Here is a 27,056-nt window from a genome sequence, read left to right as displayed (position 1 = left end):
TGAGAGATGAGAAGTAGGTTTGTTTAGCTGTGGCGAGTGTGGTCTTGAAAGTAGTGAGGGACTGTTTGAATGCGATGAAGTGCTCGTTGGAGTGGGATCTTTTCCATCTGCGCTCAGCAGCCCTGGAAGCTCGCCTCAGCTCTTTGGTCAAGCTGGTGTGCCAGGGCTGTCTGTTGATTTTGCGAGCTTTGGTATGTGTAAGTGGGGCAGCGGATTCCAAAGCTACAGCTATTGTGGTGTTATATAGAGCGGCAGCGTCATCCGCATTGTGTAAGGAACTTATATCTGTGAGAGGGAGGAGGGATTCAGAGAATGAGTGTAGGTCAAGGTGTTTAAGATTTCTGCGAGGGTGTGAAAGTTTGTGGGGTGGGGATTCTAGACAATGAAAGATATCTGATAATGCCCACTTGGACTTATGTAAATGTTAACTCATTAAGTGGCAAATACTAACGTTGCTAATTTCTCCATAACAGAGAGTCGTAATTAAAAAAATAAAAACTTTTATTCTGCTCCGCTGATACTATTACATGAAGTGTCCAGTTCAACATGAAAAATTTGGTGAAAAGTCCTCTTTAAACCCTATTACATGCCCCTAGAATATACATTTGGAGCATCAAGCACCAGAAACTATCTGGAAATTCTTGGCAGCACCTAGCTGTTGCGGAAATCTGGGACTCTACTTATCACAAATATTAATGTTTCACAGGATTTACTTTTACAGGAGATACACCATTCCAAATTTGGGCCATACAACAGATTTAATCATCATATAGTGCATATGTCAGGATTGGTTCGTCTTATGTTTGGGCCAGTTGGTCACTGGTTCACAATATTTTCCTGGATACGCATGGTGGAAATGAATTTCTCATCTGGACTATGCATCTGTCATTATCTTGGATCGCCACCTGGTGGCCAAAGTAAAAAATAAATACATATCTATATCCTTTTTCTATTCGACAGCTCACAATTTTTCAGGATTTTTTTTTTTTTTTTTAGATTTAAATGGATTCTCTGTCACCTCCTGCTTCCAAAAGGGAAGGTGAGATGCACTTACATTGCTACATCAACGTATGTCTGTCAGGCCGCATACATATTATGATGAATTGGACAGGATATCTGCTGGCCATCTATGTATCCTGTCCTGTTTATGTAACGTTACGATTGCTTCTTACTTCCTTATGCAGGAATAGGAGGTTATGGAGAATCCCTTTAAAACTTCCAAGACATACTTGGACAGGTAACCTTTTGTTAAGAAAATCTAAGTGTTCAAGTTCATACTAAGAGAATAAAATAATATTATTATTATTATTATATTATGGCTAAAATGTGACAAATCTTTTATTTTTATGTATATAAACATATATGCTCACTTACATATGGTTTGGAAGTTGCCTTTTTGTCAGTATAGTCCCCTGATCATAAATGATCGTCTGTAATCCATGGAGGAACCGTATGATTTCTCTACAGTGCCGCCGCAGGACAAATAAAGTATTACACCAATGGGAAATCCATAGGAAATAATTTATTGTGACCTAATTTTAGGAAAATATCTCTGAATTTCTGTTCTGCTTTTATTCTACAACAGTTACATAGACATTTATCACGGGGATGTGATCATGACGACTGTTTTACTTTTTATCTAGATACATACGAACCATGTACCTGGGCATTCAGAGCCAGAGGCAAAAAGAACATCAACGTCGGTTTTATTGGGCTATGATGTATGAATATGCAGATGTCAACATGTTACGCCTCCTGGAGACCTTCCTGGAGAGCGCCCCCCAACTGGTGCTACAAGTCTGCATAATGATACAGAAGAACCGCGCGGACGCACTTCCATGTAAGTAGATGTCAGTGCAGCCGTTATCGCAAAGATTAAGGGTTGTTGGATATAATTTGCAAAAAATTGTAAAAATTGTATCAAACAATATAAATATCATAGAACTAATCACTAAGCCAATTCTAGCTTTGGATGACCCTAACTTTTAAAATGTTTCTAAACTTTTGCAATAATATATTTCAACATCCGTGTTCTTTTTTTTTTTTTTTAAGTACAGCGATCCCCATGTTGCATTATTAAAAAAAATATATAAATTCTACAATTGCTAATGTTTGGTCCACCCAAAAAAAAAAATAGAATAAAAAGGGATCAAAAAAGTTGTATGTATCCCACAATGGTACTAATAAATACTAAAATGCCCTGAAAAAATCACCTTAATACAGCTCCAGCAACCTGAAAATAAAAAAAAAGTTATGGGTCTCAGAATATGGCACCACAAAGATAATATATGGTGGGTTTTTTTCAAGATTTAGTAAAATTTTTAAAAGATATAGTAAAATAGTAAAATTGAAACTACGCTCCTCAATATTGAAATTATAACACCAAGAGGGAAAAAGTCGTGGACTGGTGGAAATCGGAGGATGGAGACGTCACTGATCTGCAAATGATCAAAAAATAGAAATAATATTTTAGAAACATCCAGTTTACCCAATCTGGAGTCTGAATCACATGCAGAAATCATGTCACTTCCAGCCTCCGCTGCTACCCCTGAGGTTATTAATGGTTGTCTGAGGAAAGATCTGCTGCTGAATGCACTTGGGAAAATCATCAAGATCCTCTGCTGGCAGCTCCAGTGTGATCTCCGACCAATGATGTCCCAGATGTGCTTGATTTCTGCACGAGGCTCGTACTCCAGACTGAAAGAATCCAGAGATCTTGAAAATACTGTTTCCATATTTTCCTCATTTGCAGATCAGTGACATCTCTATCCTGTGATTTCCACGACTCCACGATGTTTTCTTCTTGGTGTTGTGATTTCAGTGTTGAGGAGTGTATATTTTTGGTTAACACCAAAAAAACAAACAAACCCAAAAGCCATTGGAGACTTGCTTATTTTCCATCTCATCCCACAAACAATTATTTCAGCATGTTTTTCAGTGCTAGTCCTCAAGATGGTGAAGGCCCAGGGGGCACGTCATGGGTACTGTTATGAATGAGTTACCGGAGGAGGAAAAAACAAAAATACAAGCTAAGTCCAGAAAACCGGAGAGGTTGGTAGCTAGCAGATTGCAGACCCCTGATCCTATTCACAACAACTAACAGTAGCCGTGGAGCTTTCCTATAGTGGTCCTAGACACCTCATCACAGCCAGAGAACTAAATAAGCCTAAAGAAAGAAAGGGGAAATCTAATCTGCCCCTGAGCAGACCCCAAAGCAATAGACAGCCCCCAACATGTATTGTCAGTGAAAACAGATGAAAACACAAACACAGACAGAAAGACAGGCAGAGCAAACGATGGGGCCCAACTAACTAGATAGGAAAGGACAGAAAAGATGCTGGCTGCAATCCGCAAAAACCCTGCCAAAAATGTCCCAACACGTCTGATAGGAAAAATGGCCCTGAAGTCACTAGACTTCAAAATCCCTATATCAGCACTCCGATATATTCTGAAGACAGAGCAAAAGAGAATTAACCGATCAGGGACAAAAATGGAAATTCAGCAAAGCCCTAGCCGGGGCTGGCTGAACACAAAACTAAAAAAATCAGACAAAATCTCATGGAACAATAACAGAGCAAAATCTTAGCTTTAGAAGACAGGAACTGAACTGGAGGCCAGAGCTCAGAGCAGAGAAATCACCAGCAACCCTACAGGGCGTCGGCAGCCTTATATCCACTCAGAGATTCCAGATGTCCAATCGCAATCCACCTGTTCAGGTGACAGGTCTCTCCCATCCAAATCAGTTTTACCACCTCCTTTCACCAGCAGAGAGAGTTCATCAGACATCAAAGGTGAACGAGAAAACGAGCTCATAACAGGGTACCCTCCTTATATTATAAGACCATTGAGAAGATTGGGGCCTACAGTTGAGAGTTAGAAGATACTTTACTATTATTCCTCTTCATTTTTTAATTTTGTTTTAGTTGCATTTGATATAGTGGATTCTTTTTTTTAATCCAGTTTCTTCTGATCTTAAAAAACAATGTTGAAAAAACCAGCCGGAGATATTTCTGCACACGTTGAAAGTCAGAATTCAATCATGCCGTCCGCGCTCCCTGTGGACAGAAGGTAGAGAACAATGTGATAGTCTGGTGAGAAACAGAGTGGCAGGCAATAATAGACGAGGTGTGGATATTTCCACACATCTCAGTGGTCCGGTGTGTAGTCATTGAAGGTACATCGAAACACAAAGAGGAAGAAAGTGCTGTCAATTTACTGAGTCAAAATGACAAACAGGTCTACACTGCTCTCCAACTGATTTGTACGAGTAAGAGCAACATAAAATACAATGGACAACTCGACATTCCAGCCGGTAATTATGGCAGTCGGTGATGGTGGCTTGTAAGAGACATTAACCTCTTACAAAGAGTCAGTCCCTTTTTTAGCCCAACCAGGACTTGTTTTGTTTCCTGTTGGGCAGTCAGCCCAAGTGTAATGTTGTAAAAACATGTTTATTCCAGGCACTTTATAGAGTAATTTGTGACTGTGGGTACGTGTCTGTGTGATCTTGATTAGTTCTTAGGTGCCACTCCTTACCTGCCCTGAGTATGTAGGCATAAAGCATAGTGTGTGCATTCAGGGTTAGCATGAGAAAACAGCATTGAATGTTGCCTAGATTATTTAGCTGCTGGTTTCCCTCCACTCAGGTGTTAAGTTGCAGAGGGAAAGTCAGCCGGCACACTTCTGGTACGGCTGAAAATGGATCATTTGCGTTAACTTCTTACAAAGAGACAGAACCTTTAAAGGTGTTGTCCAGGACTAAATTATTTTTGACTATGAGCCCAAAAACTACCACATATGTCTGATCTATCTTGCGCAAGCTAAGAGCATGGACCAACCTTCTTCCGAGCTGCTGACGGGAAGTGACTGCTGTCATCATGCTGATTGACAGACGCCTCCTGTGATGTTATACAGCGGTGAGCCGGCTGTCAATCAGCATGACATCAGCAGTCATACCCTGATAACATAGCAGAGCGGAAAAGAAGCTGCTGCACTGTCAACATGACGTCAGTGAAACCGCAGAATCGCTGATAGGAGCGAGCAGTGACTGCACTGAGCTGGCAGAGATCTGTGCTGGGCAGAACAAGCAGGTAGTTAGCAGCTACCCGCCTCTAAGTTTTTAGTAAAAAAAAAATATATATTTATGGATAACACCCTTAAGTTGTCCCCTTTAGTCTGAATTAGTTTTGTGCTTATCACATCTTTATTTTATGGCTTTAGTCATGTGACGTGTATAAGTGGGCACACATGGTTTTGTGTGCAGGACTGGCAAATATAGTTCATAAGTGACACCATCTACCTGTCCTGGAACAGTATTTTATTGAAGTAAGACTGAGGGGAGTGTGTGCATGTGTCATTGGCATGGGAAAGCAGTTATGAGCTGGACCTGGGTTAATTAGGTGCTGGTTTGCCTTCACTTGGGGTCAGTCACAGAGGAAAATTCAGATAGTAGATGCTAATGTAAGGCATCAGCTGGACAGTAGATACGTGTCACTGAGGTGGTTAGCTTTGGTGATGTGCAGCCCAGAAAAGCAGAAACCAGCACCGTTAGTGCTGAAAGGGTTTTTTAATGGGCCCAGATTTTTGGTCTGGTTTTTAGGAACGGCCAGAAGAGTTGGGTGGGCATAGTTATTTCCATTCTCACTTCCAGGTTTTGAATGGCTTATTTAAGGGATCTGACCAGCCTCAGTGGTGTCTGTGAGTCAGAACTGAAAGAGCTTTTGGTGCTAAACTCCTTGAAAGTAAGTTGAGAAAGAGCTGGACTTGTAAATGGTTTTGTTTTTCTTTATCCTGATTTGTATGCCGGAGAAAGACTGTTTTTCACCAAGCATCCTCATGCCTGTGCCTACCTCAACCGCTGTCAGTGAGAGTGTGAACCCCTATATTAGTCTTCTTCATAAAGGCCAAGAGTGAGGGCCTAGAACACTTATAGTATGGTGGCCCTACCCAGGTTACTGCAGAGGGGAGGTTGTTTCTGTGAACTGCAGAGTAGGAGTTGTCCTGTTAGCAAGCTTGAGCAGGGGAATTGGAAACGAGGCTTGCCACAGTGTAAGGAAGATGAATCTTTGAGGACGGCAGGGAGAGCAGGTAAAGTGTGTCACCAGAGTAGGAGGAGAGGTCAACCCCTGAAGAGTTGTAAAGTCCTGGAATGACAAGACCACACGCAAGAGGACCTAGGCTGAGGAACCAGAACAACTGCAGGAAGCAATGGCCAGAGTAAGAGTGAACTGCTAAGTAAGTGGAGAGTATGACATGTCAAAGAGATGGGCTGAGTAGTGACAGTACAGTGAGAGTGAAGCAGAAGAGGAAGGTTCAGCCTAAAGTGAGAGTCCTTGCTGTCACTTGTAAGTAAGCTTCAATGAAACACTCCCCGACTACCCCTTACATGTGAGGTAATGGGTACTTCCACAATCAAAATTGCCTAAATTCTTTTTTTGGCATGCACTGATTCCAATATTTCTGTCTATCATGGTGGTGAATTCTCAACTCACTATCTTCCAGTCGAAAAACAAATGCCAAAATGATCCTTGTGGTCCAATGTAGGATCAGAGCAAGTAAGCTAGGTTAGATATTTCTAAAGACATTGTAATCTTCAATTAACGTTCTTTGCTGAGTGGTAGACTTAGATAGAGATACATAACCTCACTGTGGTTTCTATAGACAGTGAGAATCTAGGTCAAGGTTTAGACCACGCATAGTGGAAATGACCTGGTGGTTGGATTCGCTTGGTACCATAATGATTTTCAAAAAGGTTTTAGATTGCCTGGTTGTTAAATCCACTTCAGTTTACAGTATTAACTCCACTAAGGGTTCCCTCAGGAGGTAACATCCAAAGAGTTGACAACAGTTGTAGAGACCATTTGGTGTGAAATAGAAACAGAAATGTGTCATCGTGTCTGATTGTCTTATGGTGTCAAATGTTAACAGACAACCATGAAGAGCCATCAAGCAAGCCATATTGTTTTTTTCTCATCATTTCATTGCCGTCATTTTCCTTTTACTAGGAGATAAAAAATTATCTTAACCTACGCTTAGAGATTTTGACAACAGAGGTGTAAGTTTTTAATTAGAAGCTGACGTTGGCAGTAATGCTTGAATGCAACTAAAGGAGAGATCTGGAAAAGTGGTGAAGAAGTAAAATGTTGCTTGTGTTAGAAAGTTATTATAGAACGTTTAGACGAGTTCTCCAAGTTGGACAATCCCAACTTGTTTGAAGGTTCTCTTGATGATAGGCTAACTGCAAAGAGGCTTCTTGTTGAGACCTCTTGTGATCATCTGTGATCCACAAAGAAACCTGGTAGTATGTGCTTAATTTCCCTGTAGCATCACCTCTCTTGACTCCACTCGAACTCCAGTTTCAATAATAGGGAGTATGACAACGTTTTAATTGCTTTTTCTTGCAGAAGCTGAAAAAATGAACGTATGTATTACATAGATCTATGTCATTAACCTTTGTCTATTGTTTGACTACTTTCTGGCAGGTGTTTCCTCTGTGGCTTCCCTGATGTCCCTAGCTTGGGTGCTAGCCTCCTATCACAAGCTCCTACGGGACTCCCGGGATGACAAGAAGAGCATGAGCTACAGAGGGGCACTTATTCATCTCTTCTGGCGACTTTTCACCATATCATCTCGAGTTATATCTTTTGCCCTCTTTGCTTCAATCTTCCAGCTCTACTTTGGGATCTTTGTAGTAGTTCACTGGTGTGTCATGGCCTTCTGGATCATTCATGGTGGGACAGACTTCTGTATGTCCAAATGGGAGGAGGTCCTCTTCAACATGGTGGTAGGAATTGTGTACATTTTTTGCTGGTTTAACGTCAAGGAAGGCCGGACTCGATATAGAATGTTTGCTTATTACACTGTTATTCTGACAGAGAATGCTGCCTTGACGTTCCTATGGTATCTCTACAGAGACCCTGACACAACTGACTCCTATGCCGTGCCAGCACTGTGTTGTGTTTTTCTTAGTTTCGCAGCCGGGATCGCATTCATGCTTCTCTACTATGGTGTGCTGCATCCCATGGGGCCACGAGCTAAGATATTTGCCAGCTCCTGTTGCGCCGAGCTGCTCTGGGGCATTCCTTTGCCCCCTGATGTTGAGCCCATGGCACCCCAAACCCCTGGGCACCGAGGGGGCCAGGCAACGCCTACCAGAGCGGTGGCGGAGCAACAGGACGATCTAGCAGCTGACACATGCTTGCCCGTTTTCCAGGTGAGACCAATGGTGCCATCTACTCCATCTGGGCGCCCTTATTACCCAGAGGGGCCCCTGATAAAGATCGACATGCCAAGAAAACGATACCCAGCTTGGGATGCTCATTTCGTTGACAGACGATTGAGAAGGACTATCAACATTCTTCAATACGTCACCCCAACAGCTGTAGGTATAAGATATAGAGACGGTCCTCTCTTGTACGAGCTTCTCCAGTACGAGTCTTCTCTTTAGTGCTCCGAACCCAGAGGAACCTTATTTTTGTTTACGAGAAACACAGTTCAATGAGAAAAAAAAACAAAAAAAAAAAAACGTAACACAAAGAGAGAGCTTGTCCCAAGCTTCATTTATGGTCGCTATATGTATACAAAGATATTCTCTATGTTTTGTAAGTAAAAACAAAAAAAAATACGAAGACTAACCTTTGGTGTTTTACACACGAGAAACAGTATTGAAACATCCATGCTACTTATCCAGGGTGGAGAAATGAAGTCTCCGCTCCGTATTTTATACATTGTACACCAAGTGTAGAGAATTCATGGGACTGGTGCTGATAGAACAAACTAACCTTCAACTGCCTTATGCCCTTTGGTGCTGAGTTTCATTAACTACTGTCACCTCTCTAATGCAAAACCGGTGGTTATTCAAGTCAAGAAAGTGATGAAGCCTTTTTGTTTTTTGTTTTGTTTTTTTTTTTAAATTTCCTTCGTCCGACTACTACTTTTTACGAGGCCAAGATCGGAGACGGAACGCGGAAACGAGGAAGGGACCTGTGTGGCTCTTGTGCTTAACCCTTTCACTGCTGGCCCGCCTCTCCCAACAGCAGCCAAAGGGTTAACGGCGAAGAACAGGGGGAAACAAAAAAAGGGAGCTATGTGATGGTCAGCTGTATCCTGCTTGCACTGTATTCACATAGTAATACCATTTTTACTTTCAAAAAAAGAAAAAAAAAATCCAACAACATAAAAGGAAAGAAAAAAAAAAAAGAAGACTAACAACGGTTGACCTTTTGATCACAAACACCAAAAAAAAAAAGCTGTTACAAGGAAAGAAAGAAAGAAAGAAAGAAAGAAAGAAAGAAAAAATCAGTAATAATTAAACTCAGCATGGTAGCAAAAAGAATGAAGACAATTTAAAGGCACAATACTTGGTTGGTGACTGTAAAATTCAATTTCTTCTAATTTCTCATTTTTTTTATATATTATTTTTTTTAATTTTAAGGTCGTTGTTACAAATACTCACTAAAGTCCTATTTGTGTCTCATGTTCAATCTGAGCCTTAAGGTGATCTTTAGTGCTATTCTCTATATCTAAGGTTATATTCCTCTAACAGAGATACAATTACTGGTGCTTGTTACTTCTTCTTTCAGTTGTGATTGGCTAAAAACCGTTCACATGGTGCATTCTAGAACTGCGGTGAAATCACGGAAATGAATGAGACAGCTGCTAGAATTTTTTTTTTTTTTTTTGTATTTCACCCGCAGTTCTATAAGATAATATCTCTTTCTGTAAAAGCTTGACGAACAGTACTGTGTTTTTAGTTTATCGAAACCGATAACTGAAAATAAAAAATATATATTGTTTTTACAATTTATTTTTTTATTTTATTTTTTTTATGTTTTTTGGTCGTTTTTCTCAGATAAGTGCACAAAACATTCATTTCTGGTGTATTACAAAAAAAAAAAAAAAAAAAATTTTTTTTTTTTTTTTTGTTCCTCAAATTCACACCTCGATAGACTGTATTTAGAGTATTGCTCCTTTAAACGGCCATCTTGTTTCAAAGGCATTGTTTCCCACATTTGCTCTACTTGGCAAAATAAAATGGTAAAAAAAAAAAGTTATAAAAGATATATAAATATATATATACATATATAGAGAGAGTATATTTAACTAAATACTGTTAGTCTTTTCTGTGTGTGCAGTCGAAAAGGAGTTTGTTTTTTTTCCAAAAACTCAAAAGTTCCATCGCTCAATCCGATGTTGCGCCGTTCAACGTTGTGCATTGCAGTGAAAATTTTTTTTTTTTTACCCTATTTTTTTATTATTTTTTTTAATGCTTTTTTTCTTACCTTTTATCGTCCTGGTTATTCAACAAGGTGTTGCAAGATGAGATTAAAAAAAATAAAAAAACAAAACAAAAAGTGAATAACTAAGTTGTTTTCCGAAATATACATTTTTGGATCCTTTTCTTTGTGTGTCTACAAGGGATCATGGGAATTTATTCACCATTTTTATTGACAACAAAAAATAAAGACCGTAGCCTATCTACCAAGAAAAAAAAATTAAAAAAAAAAATTGAATGGTTTTGCTTTACGCCAAACTGTTCCGTAAAATTTCGATGATCCCGAAAAGCGATTTTAGGTTGTATTTCTACTATTTAAAGTTTTTGCTTATGGACTTTTACTTTTATGTGTGTATGTGTATGTTTGTTGTTGTCTTTGTGTGCATGCTATATTTTTTTATTATTTTTTTTTATTATTTTTGCTAATTCACCAGGGACTGTTTTTGAATAATCTAGTGCAATACAGTTAGAATAAAAAATAATAAAAAAAAAATAATATATCAAGACAGAAATATTAATTAAAGAGGTTTTTCAGGATGTGAAAATTGATAACCAATCAATAAACCTGGGTCCATCTCAGCTCATCGAAGGAGTCGCGGCCGCGTCATTAATTACCCTAATAGCTCCATGCTGTCTACTAGTGGCAGTGCCTGGTATTACAGCTTAGTCCCATTCCAAGTGGAGAACTCCGAGCTGAAATAACATCCATAGCCGCTACTGAACGTATCGAGTCCTTCCTAGTAAAAAGTGAAGAAAATGGGGAAACACTGCGGCCCCTTTAAATATCTGATAGGCTGAGTTTCCAAAAATATTTGGCCATCTATTTTAAGGAAAATCAGTCCGTTTTCTATAACTCTGGAAAACCCCTTTAAAATAAAAACTGTAAGGGTTTGTTCACATGTGATGTTTCTTCCCTAATTTTTCATTTTCCTATATCTTTTTCTTAAGGGATGGAAAAATATTTTCCTATAATAAAAAAATATTATTATTATATATATTTATATAATTTGTTATATTCGATTATATTATTTATTAATAACAACAATTATTATTTATTATATTTATGTTATTTATAATCATTTTGTTTTTGTTCATAATGATGCTAATAGCAATTATTACTATTATTATTATTATTATTATTAATAAATTATAATATAATAAATATAATAAATAGCATATATGCATATATATAACAAATATATAAAATAATAATTATTATTACTGTTGTTCTAAAATATATATAAATGTATATATATATATTTAGATATATAATTTGTTATATAAGATTTATTTTATTATTCATTAATAACAATTTTGATTATTTGTTACGTTATTAATTATAATTTTATTATTGTTAATAATAATGCTAATAAGAATTGTTATTATTACTATTATATACATTATAATATAATATATATGCATATATAAATATAATAATAAATATACTATAACAAATATCTAACATAATAATAATTATTATTATTAATTGTTATTAATAATTATTAATATATTATTAATAATATATATATGATTTGTTATATAGGATTTATATTATTTATTAACAACAACTATTATTATGTATTATATTTGTTGTTATTCATTATTATTTAGTTTTCATTAATAATAATGCTAATAAATGTTACCATTATTATTATTATTATTATTATTAATATTAAAATATTAAGTAAATTATAATAAATAATATAATAAATGATATACATATATATATATATATATAATATAAAAATTGCTATAGTAGTTATTATTACTGTTGTTATTATTATTATTATCATTATTAAGAAAAAGGGAAAATCACATGTAAACAATCCGAGAAAAAAAAGACGAATCAATGCGTAATTAATATTTGATGGGGAAACTTAAAAAAAAAAAATTGACTAGTAGATATTAAAAAAAAAAAAATGATACCGTTTTGTATTCTGGTGCGTTAACATTTTGGTGAATGCTGAGTATTTTTTGATTGGCTGTGACGATATCATCCTCAAACACGCGATGAAATCTGTGTAGCGGAAAAGGCTTTGATGATGGTTATGACTAGCGCTCGGCCTGACGGGAAGGATAGAAGAGATAGGAAGAGAGCAGCACAAGCGGGCGGCCGCCTCTCTGCTGTCACACCGGTGCGACCAAGGCAGATTTCGGTCTGGGTGGAGGCGGCCCGCATCTGCCATACAGTTCCGGGAGGGGAAACCCCTTTTTAAGGCTACGTACATAAATTGAATTTGATTCTATTGGGAGCCGCTGATTTATACGTACCGGGATCTATCAGGTTTCCGTCAAGTGCTTTTAGTGTCGTTGGAGGAGAGATGACACTACTTTTAGCATGAGAAAGTAATGGGCCTCGCGGGTTCATTAAAATATTATTAGGCTGAATGTGACTTTAAGGATTACTTAAGATCAGATCGCAATTATTATATTTAAAAATGAATATTTTGACCGGTGATTTTCTGGGTCACGATGCAGCAAATGTCAATCACACTTCAAAAAAAACAAAAAAACAAAACCAATCACTATCTCTGGTGCGGTGCTAGTGCTGCGAACGGGACATTCTTCAAAAGAGGTTCTGCAGCAGCTACTATTAAACCAGTTAATTCAGCCAAATAAAGACTTTCTGTTGTGACCTTAACCCTTATGTATAATGTCTTAACGAGTTGGTCATTAGACTTCCAGAATTCCTGGGAAACTTTTGTGTATTGCGACACTTGCCATATGCCAAAAGGTTCCCCCCTATCTGTCTGTTACATCTCGTTTACTAACCTGGTGCAGGAAACTGTAATTATTACCACGTTTCCGAGCTGTAGACCTCAACCTTTGGTGCTTTTTTTGCTAAAACATTTCGTGTCAAACGTTTGCGTTGATGGCAAATTTCGCAAATCAAATTTTTTCAGTCAAATTGTACAGGCCATCCAATGGGAAAGTTCGGTATTAAAAAGTGATCATCCTGAGGTCCTAAATTCTCCATTTCTTTCCTTAATACAAAAGTCGGAACAGAGCTCCAAATTCTTTAAACCCTGCGCAACCAACGACTTTGGTGCCTAAATGTCCACGCGAAAATTTCATCCTCTCGAAATAACACATTTTACGGAAGAACATTTTTTTATAATACACATGTATATAATTTTTTTTATTTATATGCTTTCGCGGCATAGATTGATGGCTTTCATTTGGTACCAAAATAAGAGCAGTATTTTCATTTTGGAAATTAGTATTTTTTTATTTATTTTTTATTATTAATATATTTTTTTATTTATTATATGAAAATAGTTCACAATGGTGTAAAATTTAAAAAAAAATAAAACATTCTCACCTTTCAGCTCTTCTACTGCTCTGGTTCTCTTTCTTTTTTTCCTGATCCATCACTGCTCTTCTCTTCCTTCTTCAGTGATTTCATTCCATCCTAGACATGTGACCGCTGCAGCCAATCACTGTAAGGCGGTCACTACTGCAGGCAGTGTTTGGCTACAGCGGTCACATGTCTGAAACCACTGAAAAAAAAAAAATGAAAATAAAAAAATTGGTGATGGTTGTGGGATGTATTAGAACTGTAGCAGCAGGGAATCTGATTACTTCACATACATATCGACTTTATGAGGTACGGACAGATACATACAGATGTACAAAAAATAAAATCTGGCTGATTTAGAGGGAGTTTACTGCATATTGTGGATAGGCTGAACTTAAAGCGGTTGTCCAAAATGAAAAATAAATAATAATAAAAAATAATATAATAATAATAAATTATATATATTAATATATATTAAAAAAGCTGAAAATGTGCTAAAATGAAAAATAAATAATAATATAATAAATTATATATATATATATATATATTAATATATATAAAATAAGCTGAAAATATGCTAAAATGAAAAATGAATAAAAAATAAATAATAATATAATAAATTATATATATATATATACTAATATATATATTATATAAAAAAGCTGAAAATATGCTAAAATGAAAAATAAATAAATAATAATAATTTATATATACATATATATATATTAATATATATAAAAAAAGCTGAAAACATGCTAAAATGAAAAATAAATAAATAATACATAATATAATAAATTATATATATATTAATATATATATATATAAAAGCTGAAAATGTGCTAAAATGAAAAATAAAAAGTGCTTACCTATTCTATACCCTGACCATCCAGAGAGGACACCCTTGTGTTGCTCCGAGTGTTTGTTTACCCATTTAACAATAATACGATATATATTTTTCTCACTAACTCCCTCTAGTGGTGAATGCAAACAGATAGAATTTTGCAATTTGGAGCTCTGTATCCACAAATCAGTGCTGCGATCACTATAAAGATACATTAGGAAATTAATTTTGCATTGAATTTCAGACCTTAAAATGAAATGGTGCTAAAGGTAGACAGTTTAAAAAAGATTTCCCAGCAAACTGTAACCTTATTCAGAACATACTGGAAATCATTTTTATCGCCTGCAGTACCGCTTATCACCACACGTTGCGATCGCTATTTTCCATAGACGGCAATTAAACAGCGCCCCCCCTCAACATTAATCTACCTGAGGTCTAAAAATCTTGTAAAAAACAATATCGCAACACATTTTCTGGTGCTATGACCATACACACTTCAGGCCAGTTCCTTAATAATTTACTTGTATATTGTTACCATAACTAAAGCGTGATGCCAGACTTTGTATTTTCAAATACGTTCCGATAAGTCAAACTTCAGAAAATTTCTTCTTTATAAAATTCCAAATTAGTGTATTATGCATTGGACTTGAGGAGGTTTCGATATTACGTATATAATTCGGAACGGGTATTTCCTGTTCTAGAAGCCATTTGGGGCAATGGTTTTCTGCATGCCTCCTATAATCCCACTATAGTAGATTGATTCTAAAGTGGCTTCAATTATGTTGTCACTTAGTTATTTTTGGGCTGAGGAGTCCCCCCGAAATTCCGGCTGCTTTGGATCTCATAGGACAGGTATACCCAAAAACCACATTATCAGTGGTCTTGTACATACGCTTCTATGTTGGATGGATCTGACACGCAGATATGGTCCACAAATCATAGGGTCTATGTATAATGGGAAGATAATGTCCAGCTCCCACGTCCCATTAAAATTGACACGGCTTTATGAAATATTCCATAAAGATAAGAACGATTATAAGTGATCCGAAACGCGTTGCATCTCTACACCAGTGTCTTTATGATATCTATGTGGAACACCAAAGTTTTCTCGAGTTTAATGGATCACGGAGCTGGATGTTTCTTCGATAGTCCTGATATCTTCTCTTAGCTCCTGTGCAGAATTTTGTGTCTTGTTGGTTATGCGGTCATATGTTGTTTTATTTCCTCTACTGCTTCCTTATTTTTAGGGAGAAAAGGGAAAGGACAAAAAAACAGATTTAATTTAGGAGATTCCCTCCATCTTATTTTTTTTTTCCTTTTATAAACAATTAGGATCAGACTTTCGGAACAAGAAGAAACTCTCGTTAATCTGTTTCATCTCTGTTCGGCATTTGCCCCTTCTTCTTCCTACGAGAGCCGATACAACCCGTGAAAAAAAAAAACGTCATATGGAAGAGCTGATGTTCCAAACATACTGTGCAAGTGACCACAAAGAGGGTCACTATGGAGCCACAAAGAGAAAAAAGTAAACAGAATCCGAGTTAAAGCTTGAAAGATTCCAACCTTATTCCATCTTTTTTTTTTTTTTTAAATCATCCACCATATCACGCGTTTCAGAACAGTATAACGATAGAGAAAAGTTGGAATCTTTTATACTTTTTCCTTGGATAGTGGATACTTTTCTCTCTTCGTTGCTCATACGTCTTTTCTTCATGGAGACGCTACGGTTTGTACAAGAGCTATATAAAAATAGCCAAACCTTTAAATAAGACTGACTGCAAATGGTTGCAAAAGTATAGATACCCTGTACCAAACATCAAAGACTGTTTTTTTTAGAGTTTTAGGAGAGTCATGAATCAGAATTATTTCCATCCGAACTACGTTAAGTTGATGATTTCTATGTTCTAAAGAGCACCTGAAATATAGGCCAACTATAGATCGTGAAGGTCAAACTGACGTCTCAAAAACAAGAGGTCATTGAGACGAAATCCCAAAAAACATAACCGTATTGCCAATGTCAGCTTATGATGCCATAAGTAGAAAATGCCAAGCAGGATTAACATTATGAATGGCCATTAATTCTCAATGTTCGCCAAGAGCCAGAACCAAATGGCCAAGCATTTTTAAGCCTAATATCTACTGGAAGTCTACCTAGTTCACGTAAAGTTGGGCCAAATTATAAAAAAAGTATGTCACAATTGACTTTCTTTTCACGTCTCAGGCCAGCCTCATGCTGAAGACTTAAGTCACCTAAGTCACCTGTCTTTCGAAACTCGGCATTTCCTTGATTTGTAGAGTTATTCTTCGATACCTACTTGTGTCATTTCTTGGTATATTTTAAAAACACATCTACAGTTGAAGTATTGTGAAATATTATCAGTTGCCTATAAGGCACATGTGTTTCTGATGTGGTTACGGGAACCACGTATTGACATCTTCATGTTTGATGGTATCTTTTTAAGCTTTGAACGTACTAATCATAGGGTTCGAAATGGACAAGATACCAAGATCTGTGAACAATGTATTAATATGGTTCTGTCCACTGTGCCACCACGGCTTCCATTCCTAAAGGTCCTTTAGATCTCCATGAGGTTTCTGCTGTTTAGGGCCATCAAAAAAATCAGATGCCCAACAGAAGAGAACACAATTTCTATGTTCAGAATTAATTTACAAAATTTGACTATTTTTATAAACAGCATAGACACTATCTAATGAGTAAGTATCAAAAGTTTTGATCTTTTGGAATCTCGGTGCTGAGACCTCTATCGAGTCAGAAGCTCTCATCCAAAATCTACTCGCCTTGGAGACTAAAGACCAGGTTACGGCCTATCTTAAGTAGAGAGTGCTCGGCTAAACATTTCTTCCCCTATTTTTGGGGTCTCAGCATTTGGAACCCCCAATAATCAAAACTTAACTTACTCTTTCAGTTTGGCAAACTTGCCTTGAGAGATACTTCTGATTTACTTAGCCTGCATTTCCGACCAACTGGCAAGCACTGTCTCAACTTTCTTAATTTTTGGTCAAAGACAATAGATAAATGTTGTGGCCAGACCCATTTGATTTCTGTGGACTTGAGCAACATTAATATGGAGTAGCCACTTGCCTAGAGCATGATCAGACATGTTGTATTTTTGATCCCGGGAAGGAGGAAACTCATCCACTTCTCCATATTGAAATATCCGTCCATACTTGGCTGACCCAAGAGTGTTTGTATGGGAGACTTGCAAGGAATAGCTGTTGGCTAAATGCATGTTCAACCATCATCGACTTCATATGCACGGCCGGTACTATATTTTATCTACCATTGCATTATAAGAAGACATTATATGATTTGATTTTTGTTAAACTTGTGAAGTCTTCCTTTTTCTTCTAAGAAAACAACAGGAAATGAAACCTGTTGGCATGAACTCTATATTTTTGATTTTCTTGTAAAACAGTGCAATAACTAAGCGTGATCGCGTGATCTTTTATCAACTGGGAAAGGGAAATGGAAAAAGACAGTGTGTACGTTTTTGTCTTGATCGGTAGTCATGTCCTTACTTACCCTTTCTGGCACGAGGCAATGAGTAACCTGATTTATCATTTTACCCATCAAGTAGCAATGATAGACGTTGGATAGGGTAGATTAAAAGTTGGGTAAAAATATTCCCAAATTTGATACAGAAATTAGATGTTATCTGTCCGATGTTCTAACCATTAGGATTTCCCTTCTCAAATATATATATGTAGGCTTAAAAGAAGCATTTATCTACCAGCTTACTTTGGAGGGGGGAACAATATCAACAGCTCAAGAGATCCAACCCATCTAATTTATCAGTTGCCCAACCAGTGACTTTGGAGTTACTTATGGCTTTAGGTGGCCCTACAGTTGATAGAGACGCTATCAACTTTTGTACCCTAGAAGAAGCAGGGACGTCATAATATTACTGAAACTTAAAATGTACTTACAGTTTTGACTATTTTTACACTATGCAGATCTGCAGTATACCGAGCCCGGAAGACCTCACGGTCATTCGAATGACTTTGCAGAGGTGTTCCACCTGAGCATGCGCGTAGAATAGTGCATGAGCTCAAATAGATAGACTATACACCCATACACAACGTTGTGCACATGTGTGACAATACACCACGCTGTGCGCAAGTGCGCCAACAGACAACGCTGAGCACATGTGCACCAATACACCACGCTCTGCGCATGTGTGCCAATATTCAATGCTGTGCGCATGTGTGCCAATACGCAATGCAGTGCGCATGTGTGCTAATGCACAATGCTGTGCACATGTGCACCAATACACCACGCTGTGCGCAAGTGCACCAATATACAACGCTGAGCACATGTGCGCTAACGCACAACGCTGTGCACATGTGCGCTAATGCACAACGCTGTGCACATGTGCACCAATACACCACGCTGTGCGCAAGTGCACCAATATACAACGCTGAGCACATGTGCACCAATACACAACGCTGTGTGCAAGTGCACCAATATAGAACGCTGAGCACATGTGCACCAATACACCACGCTGCGCGCATGTGTGCCAATTTACAACGCTGTACGCATGTGCGCCAATACACAATGCTGTGCACATGCTCTCAGGCAAGAGCCAGGAGCTTCTGCTTCCTGAACAGCGTACAATTTACAAGTCTATTGAGTGGTGATCTATGGTGGTATCAGGACCCAGACTCTCATCGATCTGCATGGTGCTTAGGTACATTTTAAGATACATTAGACAATCTCACTGTTTTCTATGGGACTGGCTGAGCATCTAACATGGTTGGCCAAAATTTGCTTGGCAGATGTAAAGAAAAACAGAAGGATTGGGCATGTTGAGAATCAACATGCCCTATCTTTTGTTTCCTTCTAAACTCAGGCCAGAGTTGGGTGGCAGTGCTTGTATCCATCTCCAATTTGGAAACTCATATATGCTTGGAACAACTGAGCATGCAAGGGGTGGGGGAAGGTTAGAAGGGATAGTCCTGGGTGCTATTGAAGGCTTAATTACTTGCAATTAAAACTATTAACACTAGACTAAGAGTCGTATGAATCAATAATGTTTTTAAAAGATATTCCCTTTTAACATCCGCTGTGGCTGACCACGATACATGAGAGAGGTTCCCAAGCTACAAAAAAAATTGGGAACTTTGTTTACGATACACAAACCTAAAACCCCATTAACGGCATCGCGACACAAGCACAGTCTCTCCATTTTCTGTAAAAGTCTACTTACCTGGATTTGCCAAAACTAGAAATAGAAGAAAAGTATCCTAGAAAGGAGAAATATTTCTTCCAAGAAGATGGATCTTGGGATTCAAACTTTTTTTAAGTTGATCTCTTTAGCACATTTAGGCAAATATCAAAGTTATTGGCTGGTGGAATAATACTCAGTTCTAGGAGACAGTTTAAAAGCCAAAAATCGATCATCTAGAAATGAAGGAAGTATTTCAAATGACTTTTATTGATTTTTTTTCTGCTATTTTTGTCTGAAGATTAACCAACCACTCAGCAGAGTTTAGGAAGTGGAAGTGCTTTTTCTCGCACCGTAACGGGGCCAGAGATATTACTATTAGGGAAGTTTCGAGTTTAGGATTATTTTGTCCTTTTTTATGGTGTTATGTGAATCCTTAGCCTATGAACAGTCTGATACTTCTGTGCCACCTTAAAAGTCTACTGCACCCATAGACTTCTGTGGGGCGTAACTGGACCTCCTATACCATTGATTTCAACTCAATCCATATGACTACACCATAGACTGTACGATAGCTTTCCCGAAGGAGATGTGTTTGGAGATCTCCCCTTTTCCATGCAATGACTGACACCACCACTTTAATAATGTCCAGTGTTGGCCAAGGACGCCATATTTCATGTTGAGCTCGTAAGGGTTATAATAATGCATTTTGGTTGTTTGGGGCCACGTAAATGCAATATTAAACCAACGGAGTAAAACAGACCACCATAATGGGCCAGGCTTCATATCTATCGTGTGCCTATAATTTACAGTTACGGTGAAAAATAAAGGTATTTATTGAAGAAGATGACCATTGATGGGCAGAATTGCTGTTTTCAGGTCTTTTTTTTTTTCGTCAAAAGCACAAATTTCAGGGTTAATTTAATGTCAGTATTAATTATGATATTCAGGTAAGTACATTTTGTAAAGGAATATTATGTAAAAGAAAAAAAATGTATAGAGACTTTATGGCTAAAAATCCAAAGTGTCAACAACAACCAAAAAGCCCAAATTGAATATCAAAAGTGCTATTTCGTAACAGTTTTTAGAGTAGGATGAATGTAATTGCAAGAGTGGATAGAAATCCAATTGTGGCCATCGACAGGCGAAGAACTCCTCTAAAAAGGGTATGTCCATTTTGAATGGGTCCTCGATCCAGCAACAACGAGGCCATTTTGGACATGTGCCCTCGGTGCTGTGGATCCAATTGTGGTCATTATCAGGCAAAGAACTCCTATAAAAGGGTATGTCCATTGTGAATGGGTCCTCCTTCCAGCATCGGGGCCATTTTGGACATGTTCCTTGGGTGCTGAGGATCCAATTGTGGTCATCAGGTGAAGAACTCCTCTAAAAGGGTATGTCCATTGTGAATGGGTCCTCCTTCCAGCAACGGGACCATTTTGGACATGTTCCCTGGGTGCTGTGGATCCAATTGTGGTCATTATCAGGCAAAGAACTCCCCTAAAAGGGTATGTCCATTGCGAATGGGTCCTCCTTCCAGCAACAGGACCATTTTGAACATGTGCCCTGGGTGCTGTGGATCCAATTGTGGTCATCAGGTGAAGAACTCCTCTAAAAGGGTATGTCCATTGTGAATGGGTCCTCCTTCCAGCAACAACGAGGCCATTTTGGACAAGTGCCCTGGGTGCTGTGGGTTACAAGCCATTTAGCTTTGGTCAGGGTCTTGAGGTGCAGTGGTAGTAAGAAACGTTCTGCCCAACAATCCTCTAGTCACAGGGTATCCCAATACTGAGATACCCAGCGATCTGTGGTGGAGCCTGACAGTAAGTGCTAAATTCCTAAGCAGCAGCACTGCAGGCGAAATGGGGTATTACATCTTTACATAGAAATGATTGGGCATCTGTTTAAGCCACGGAAGTGCAAGATCTTATAGACCAAAAGCCATGAAGGTCTTGAACGGGGGGGAACCTTGCTACTATGATATGAGTGTCCCCTAAAATATATGAAAATGGTCATTATACTCTATCCTTTTCAATTTTGACCATATAACACTTAGCCATAAATTCTCAATACTTTTGTATGTGCCACCTTCTTTAGAGCCAAGTGGCCAGCATACATAGAGATCTGACTTTTTTTTTTAATTAATCCCCTATGACCGACCATATTGCCGACTGGTAGAAGTATAAACAACAGAACTTTGACATCTCATGTCTCCAGCATGAAAACTTTCTTGGATCATCAATCATCTGATCTGTCATGGTGCCTTTGAAACTGGTGCTTCATGTTACAATAAACCAAGGTGGCCATTACCAATAGTGTTGTCTAGATACTCCTAAGCATTTCGAGCTTGGCCATGAAGAAGTTGGAGAGATTTGCCGGTGTTCAGTGTTTGCCAATATATGTGAAGGACATATCCAACTTTGGTTGCCATTTGATCTTAACGTAATACCCCCTTAAAAGGGATTTCCAATTTTTCTAATCTTTTTTTTTATCTTACACTTATGCACAAGGAATCAGAACCTTCCGAAATAATAAAAATATAACTTCTAGTGCCCACTCTTAACCATGTTTCAAAATATGACGTCCCTCTTTTCCAAGATGAATTATCCTTAGGATAAGGTCATAAATACCACTCGGCACCACTGTCAATCAGCTGTTCTTCGTAGGGGTGGTGGCCGAATATTCTTAGTTTTGGGGCTGCACAACGCAACTTCATCAACTGCATAGTGGCCATGGCCAGATAAGGACCATCTGCCCGTTTTTAACTGAATAGGCATAGATCTGCAGTACCCCATTGCGACCACTATGCCATCCTTTACCGCTCCACAACTAAGAACATCCGGCCATCCCCGGGAACAGCAGATCAGTAATGGTGCCGGGTGTCCAATTGATGACCTATCCTAAGGACGGTGCATTGATACAAAAGCACCGGACAACACTTATAACTAGTTCAGCACTGCTGATAAGGTCCACAAATGCCTCCACCTTTTCTGTGGGACATCTGCTTAGAAAGGTGTCCTCGCTGTGGGCTACTTGTAGTGCTCTTGCAGGCCAGTTGACACATACGGAAGACATATTTTTTTTACCAAGTATTAGGAAAGCTCTCTCACCATGAATAAGAGGGCTAGAAAAAAATACATAGCCCTGGAACTCTTTTAAAAAAAAATCATACAATTTTTTTTTCTTTTCACGTAACGTGTGACGGACATTGGTAAAATGTTGTGGCGGAGATTGTAAGCTAGGCTGGTCCATATATCGTAAGGGTTTCTCCATACCCAGGTCTTCGGCAACTTTGGGATGACAGTAAACGTGAGCCGTAAGGATGATTACTGAACAGCTGGGCAAATTTTTCCTTTATTTCTTTCGGAAAGTGGTTGAACTTTGGAAAGGTTTCTCGACTCAAATAATTGAGTTGCGTTTGAGTCGTGAGTCATCTCCGGCATAATGAGACTCTGAAGTTATGATATCTTCATGGGCCACCCTTCCCTTTTCCTTGTGTTTCCATGAGTTGGCTGACATTACACCATATGAGACTGCAACCTGTGATGACTTATGCCTATCTGAAGACAAGATCGCGGGCCAACATCTGAGGTTGTCCCAATTATGCCACCAGCTTTTGGACAGTGGCCAACATTGCATTGCAGCCATTGGCTTTTCTCGTAGAATGTGAAGGGACACAATGTGATGTTATGGAGATCCTTCTAAACCCAGACCAAGGCAGTATTACTCTCAGGTACACCGCCCTCCCGGCAAACGTCAGCATTGTCCATTTGCCGATCAAAGCCAGTTCCTTCCAGATTTTCAAAGAAAAAACTTCTGCAGGTGCTATCCTCTAGCCTTATGCTTCACCAGAACATCCAGGAACCCTTTACTTCAGGACTTCTACATCTCCGTACTTAGGAGACTATGTATTGCCTCCATAATGACCAGTGGATATTATGTACATTTTTTTAATTTATGTTATGCAGATCAACCAGCAACCAGACCAACCTATAGCCGCAAAAATATGCTTTCAATTAGGTTATGAAATTGTGTTTGTCAACATGCAGGTGACTAAACATTTACAGAGAAAAGTGAGGGAGTATATTGTATGAGGCCCGATATACGCAGGCCTGTATGGATAAAGACGGAATTAAATAATCTGATGTACCTACTATGACATGCAGTCCTGGGGATTTGAAGATATACCTTACACTCAGTACATCCTGTATTATACTGCAGAGCTGCACTCACTATTCTGCTGGTGCAGTCACTGTGTACATACATTACATTACTGATCCTGAGTTACATCCTGTATTATACCTCAGAGCTGCACTCACTATTCTGCTGGTGCAGTCACTGTGTACATACATTACATTACTGATCCTGAGTTACCTCCTGTATTGTACCCCAGAGCTGCACTCACTATTCTGCTGGTGGAGTCACTGTGTACATACATTACATTACTGATCCTGAGTTACATCCTGTATTGTAATCCAGAGCTGCACTCACTATTCTGCTGGTGCAGTCACTGTGTACATACATTACATTACTGATCCTGAGTTACCTCCTGTATTAAACCCCAGAGCTGCACTCACTATTCTGCTGGTGCAGTTATTGTGTACATACATTACATTACTGATCCCGAGTTACATCCTGTATTATACCCCAGAGCTGCCCTCACTATTCTGCTGGTGGAGTTACTGTGTACATACATTACATTATTGATCCTGAGTTACATCCTGTATTATACCCCAGAGCTGCACTCACTATTCTGCTGGTGGAGTCACTGTGTACATACATTACATTACTGATCCTGTATTATAACCCAGAGCTGCACTCACTATTCTGCTGGTGCAGTCACTGTGTACATACATTACATTACTGATCCTGAGTTACATCCTGTATTATACTCCAGAGCTGCACTCACTATTCTGCTGGTACAGTCACTGTGTACATACATTACTGATCCTGAGTTACATCCTGTATTACTCCAGAGCTGCACTCACTGTTCTGCTGGTGCAGTCACTGTGTACATACATTACTGATCCTGAGTTACATCCTGTATTATACTCCAGAGCTGCACTCACTATTTTGCTGGTGCAGTCAGCATGCACATACATTAATGATCCCTAGATGCATCTTGGTCATTACTCCAGAGCTGCACTCACTATTATATTGTGTACATATATTACATTACTTATCCTTTATTATTTTTTACAGCTGCAATTACAATATTGAAGACTTCAGAGCTGAAATCTCCCAGCATTCCCTGCTGTCTATATGCTTGCAGACTGCATGTTCTAGTGATTTGCATTCAGTATTGTCTTTATACCAACAGCTGTACAGTCATCTGATATAGGTAACACTAACTGCCCTTCTGCAGTGTTGGGGGCTCTGTAAACTGTTAGCGGTGTGCCTGACTGTTTTCAATAATCAGCAGAATAGTGAGTACAGCTCTGTTTGTTTGTTGTTATTTTTTTTGCAAAAGTTGCCAAAATGTATCCAGTTTAAAACAAAGAAAATAAAACTTTTCAAATATTATTTTCAAATTTTTGTTATTTTGCATTTACAGCTCATGTGCACTCCTATGCATCTCCATGGTAACAGACAACAAAACAACCCTTTTGTAGTCTGAGCCTGACACATTTCCTTCCATCCGTCCTCCAACTTTTTCTAACTTATTAGAAAGGCTAATCCCTTAAAAAAAAAAAAAAAAGGGAGCCTCTTACTTTTCAGTTCTTCTAAAATCAGGCGATAAACGTTACGATACCTATTTTTGACCAATGCTTTTCAGACACACACTGTATACTCTTCTCTGTAATGCCCCCAGACTCTGATTTTATAGAAGTTCATCACAGAAAAATAGTGTTAAAAGGTTCCACTTCGGACCTCATACGTCATTGATGAAACTTGTTCTGTCGGTGCTATGTGTTGCTCAGTTCTGGGTTTATTTGTTGGAGAAAATAGCAAATATTCCTAAATTTTCAAAAAAAAAAATGTTCCTACTCATTTCAGACATTTAAAGGGAATGTGTCAGCATGTGTTTACTTATGGAAGTAGTGGTATGGCTGTCTAGGCGCTTGTCCCCCAATAAAAATGATACCTTACTTGTTTAGATCTGATGTACCAGTCCTGAGAAATCTAACAGAGATGCTACATGCAAATCACATTGGAAGTGCACGAGGGGGCGTGTCATTTTAACTTAGAAGATGGACACGCCTCCTCACTGCACTTCCTGCCTGATTTGCATATAATTTCTTCTCTAGATTTCTCATGACTGGCACATCGGATCTCTGCGAAAGAGGTGTCATTTTTATCAGGGGACAAGCGCCTATACGGTCCTATCCTTACTGCCAGATGTTAAAAATGTGCAACAGTTTCCCCTTTAAGTGATATTAATAGACATGAAATTACAGAATGGCAAGAACAATCGCTTTGAGTTTATCTGTTTCAGCACTTTTTAACGATCCACTTTCAAAACTATGCAATATAAAACGGTCCTCAGTTAACTAGATGGGTTCCTAAAGTGTCGCTTCACCTTAAAAAGAAAAAATCCTACTAAAACTGAAGAACGTCCATACTGCAAAATATCAACCTCAGTCTCAAGTCGCAAATGTGCTAAAAAAAAAAGTAACTGACAACCAACAGCCAATGGCATTCGTGAAGGCTTAAAGGGAATCTGTCACCCCATTTTTCGAATTTGAGCTGCCGGCTCCGCCATCAGGGACTTATCTACAGCATTCTGTAATGCATTCTGTAATGCTGTAGATAAGCCCCTGATGTAACCTGAAAGATAAGAAAAAGGAGTTAGATTATATTCACCCACCGGGGGGGGGGGGCGGTCCGGTCTTGGTCTGATGGGTGTTGCGGTCCGGCGCCTCCCATCTTCTAACGGTGACGTCCTCTTCTTTGCTGCTCCGGCGCAGGCGCACTGCTCTGCCCTGCTGGGGGAAGAGCAGAATACTGCAGTGCGCAGGTGCTGGACCTCTCCCAGCGCTTGCGCACTGCAGGACTCTGCTCTGCCCCCAACAGGGCAGAGCAGTGCGCCTGCGCCGGAGCCACGACAGGCAGCAAAGAAGAGGACGTCACCGTCAGAAGATGGGAGGTGCCGGACCGCAACACCCATCAGGCCAAGACCGGACCTGGACCGCCCTCCGGTGAGTATAATATAACTCATTTTTCTTCTCTTTCAGGTTACATCGGGGGCTTAGCTACAGTATTACAGAATGCATTACAGAATGCTGTAGATAAGTCCCTGATGGCGGAGCCGGCAGTTCATAGTCGAAAAATGGGGTGACAGATTCCCTTTAATATATTGAGGTATAAATGTTTATTATTGGGTGGGGTGATCCATTAAAGGAAATCCACCATAATGACTTGTACAATATATACAAATGCTGCTAACACTAAGATAGCAAATATATATTTATGTTCAAATTTTCCATAGACTTCCAGGAAAATGTACTTGTAAATTTG

At 38.6% G+C, this 27,056-nt stretch overlaps 1 protein-coding gene across 1 annotated transcript; it reads left to right on the top strand.

Moving 5' to 3' along the window:
* The first annotated feature begins 1,607 nt into the window (after window positions 1-1,607).
* LOC141098514 (XK-related protein 6) lies at window positions 1,608-9,201 on the top strand. Its single transcript, XM_073586371.1, has 2 exons — window positions 1,608-1,840; window positions 7,482-9,201. Exons 1-2 carry the CDS (start codon window positions 1,657-1,659, stop codon window positions 8,444-8,446), a joined length of 1,149 nt encoding a protein of 382 aa, XP_073442472.1. The 5' UTR covers window positions 1,608-1,656; the 3' UTR covers window positions 8,447-9,201.
* Window positions 9,202-27,056: the final 17,855 nt, after the last annotated feature.

Source organism: Dendrobates tinctorius, unplaced genomic scaffold (genome assembly GCF_039654945.1).
Source record: "Dendrobates tinctorius isolate UK_male_01 unplaced genomic scaffold, ASM3965494v1 ptg000093l, whole genome shotgun sequence".
NCBI lineage: Eukaryota > Metazoa > Chordata > Amphibia > Anura > Dendrobatidae > Dendrobates > Dendrobates tinctorius.
The sequence above is the reverse complement of the archived record's forward strand: the minus strand, read 5'-3'. Positions and strand labels throughout refer to the sequence as shown.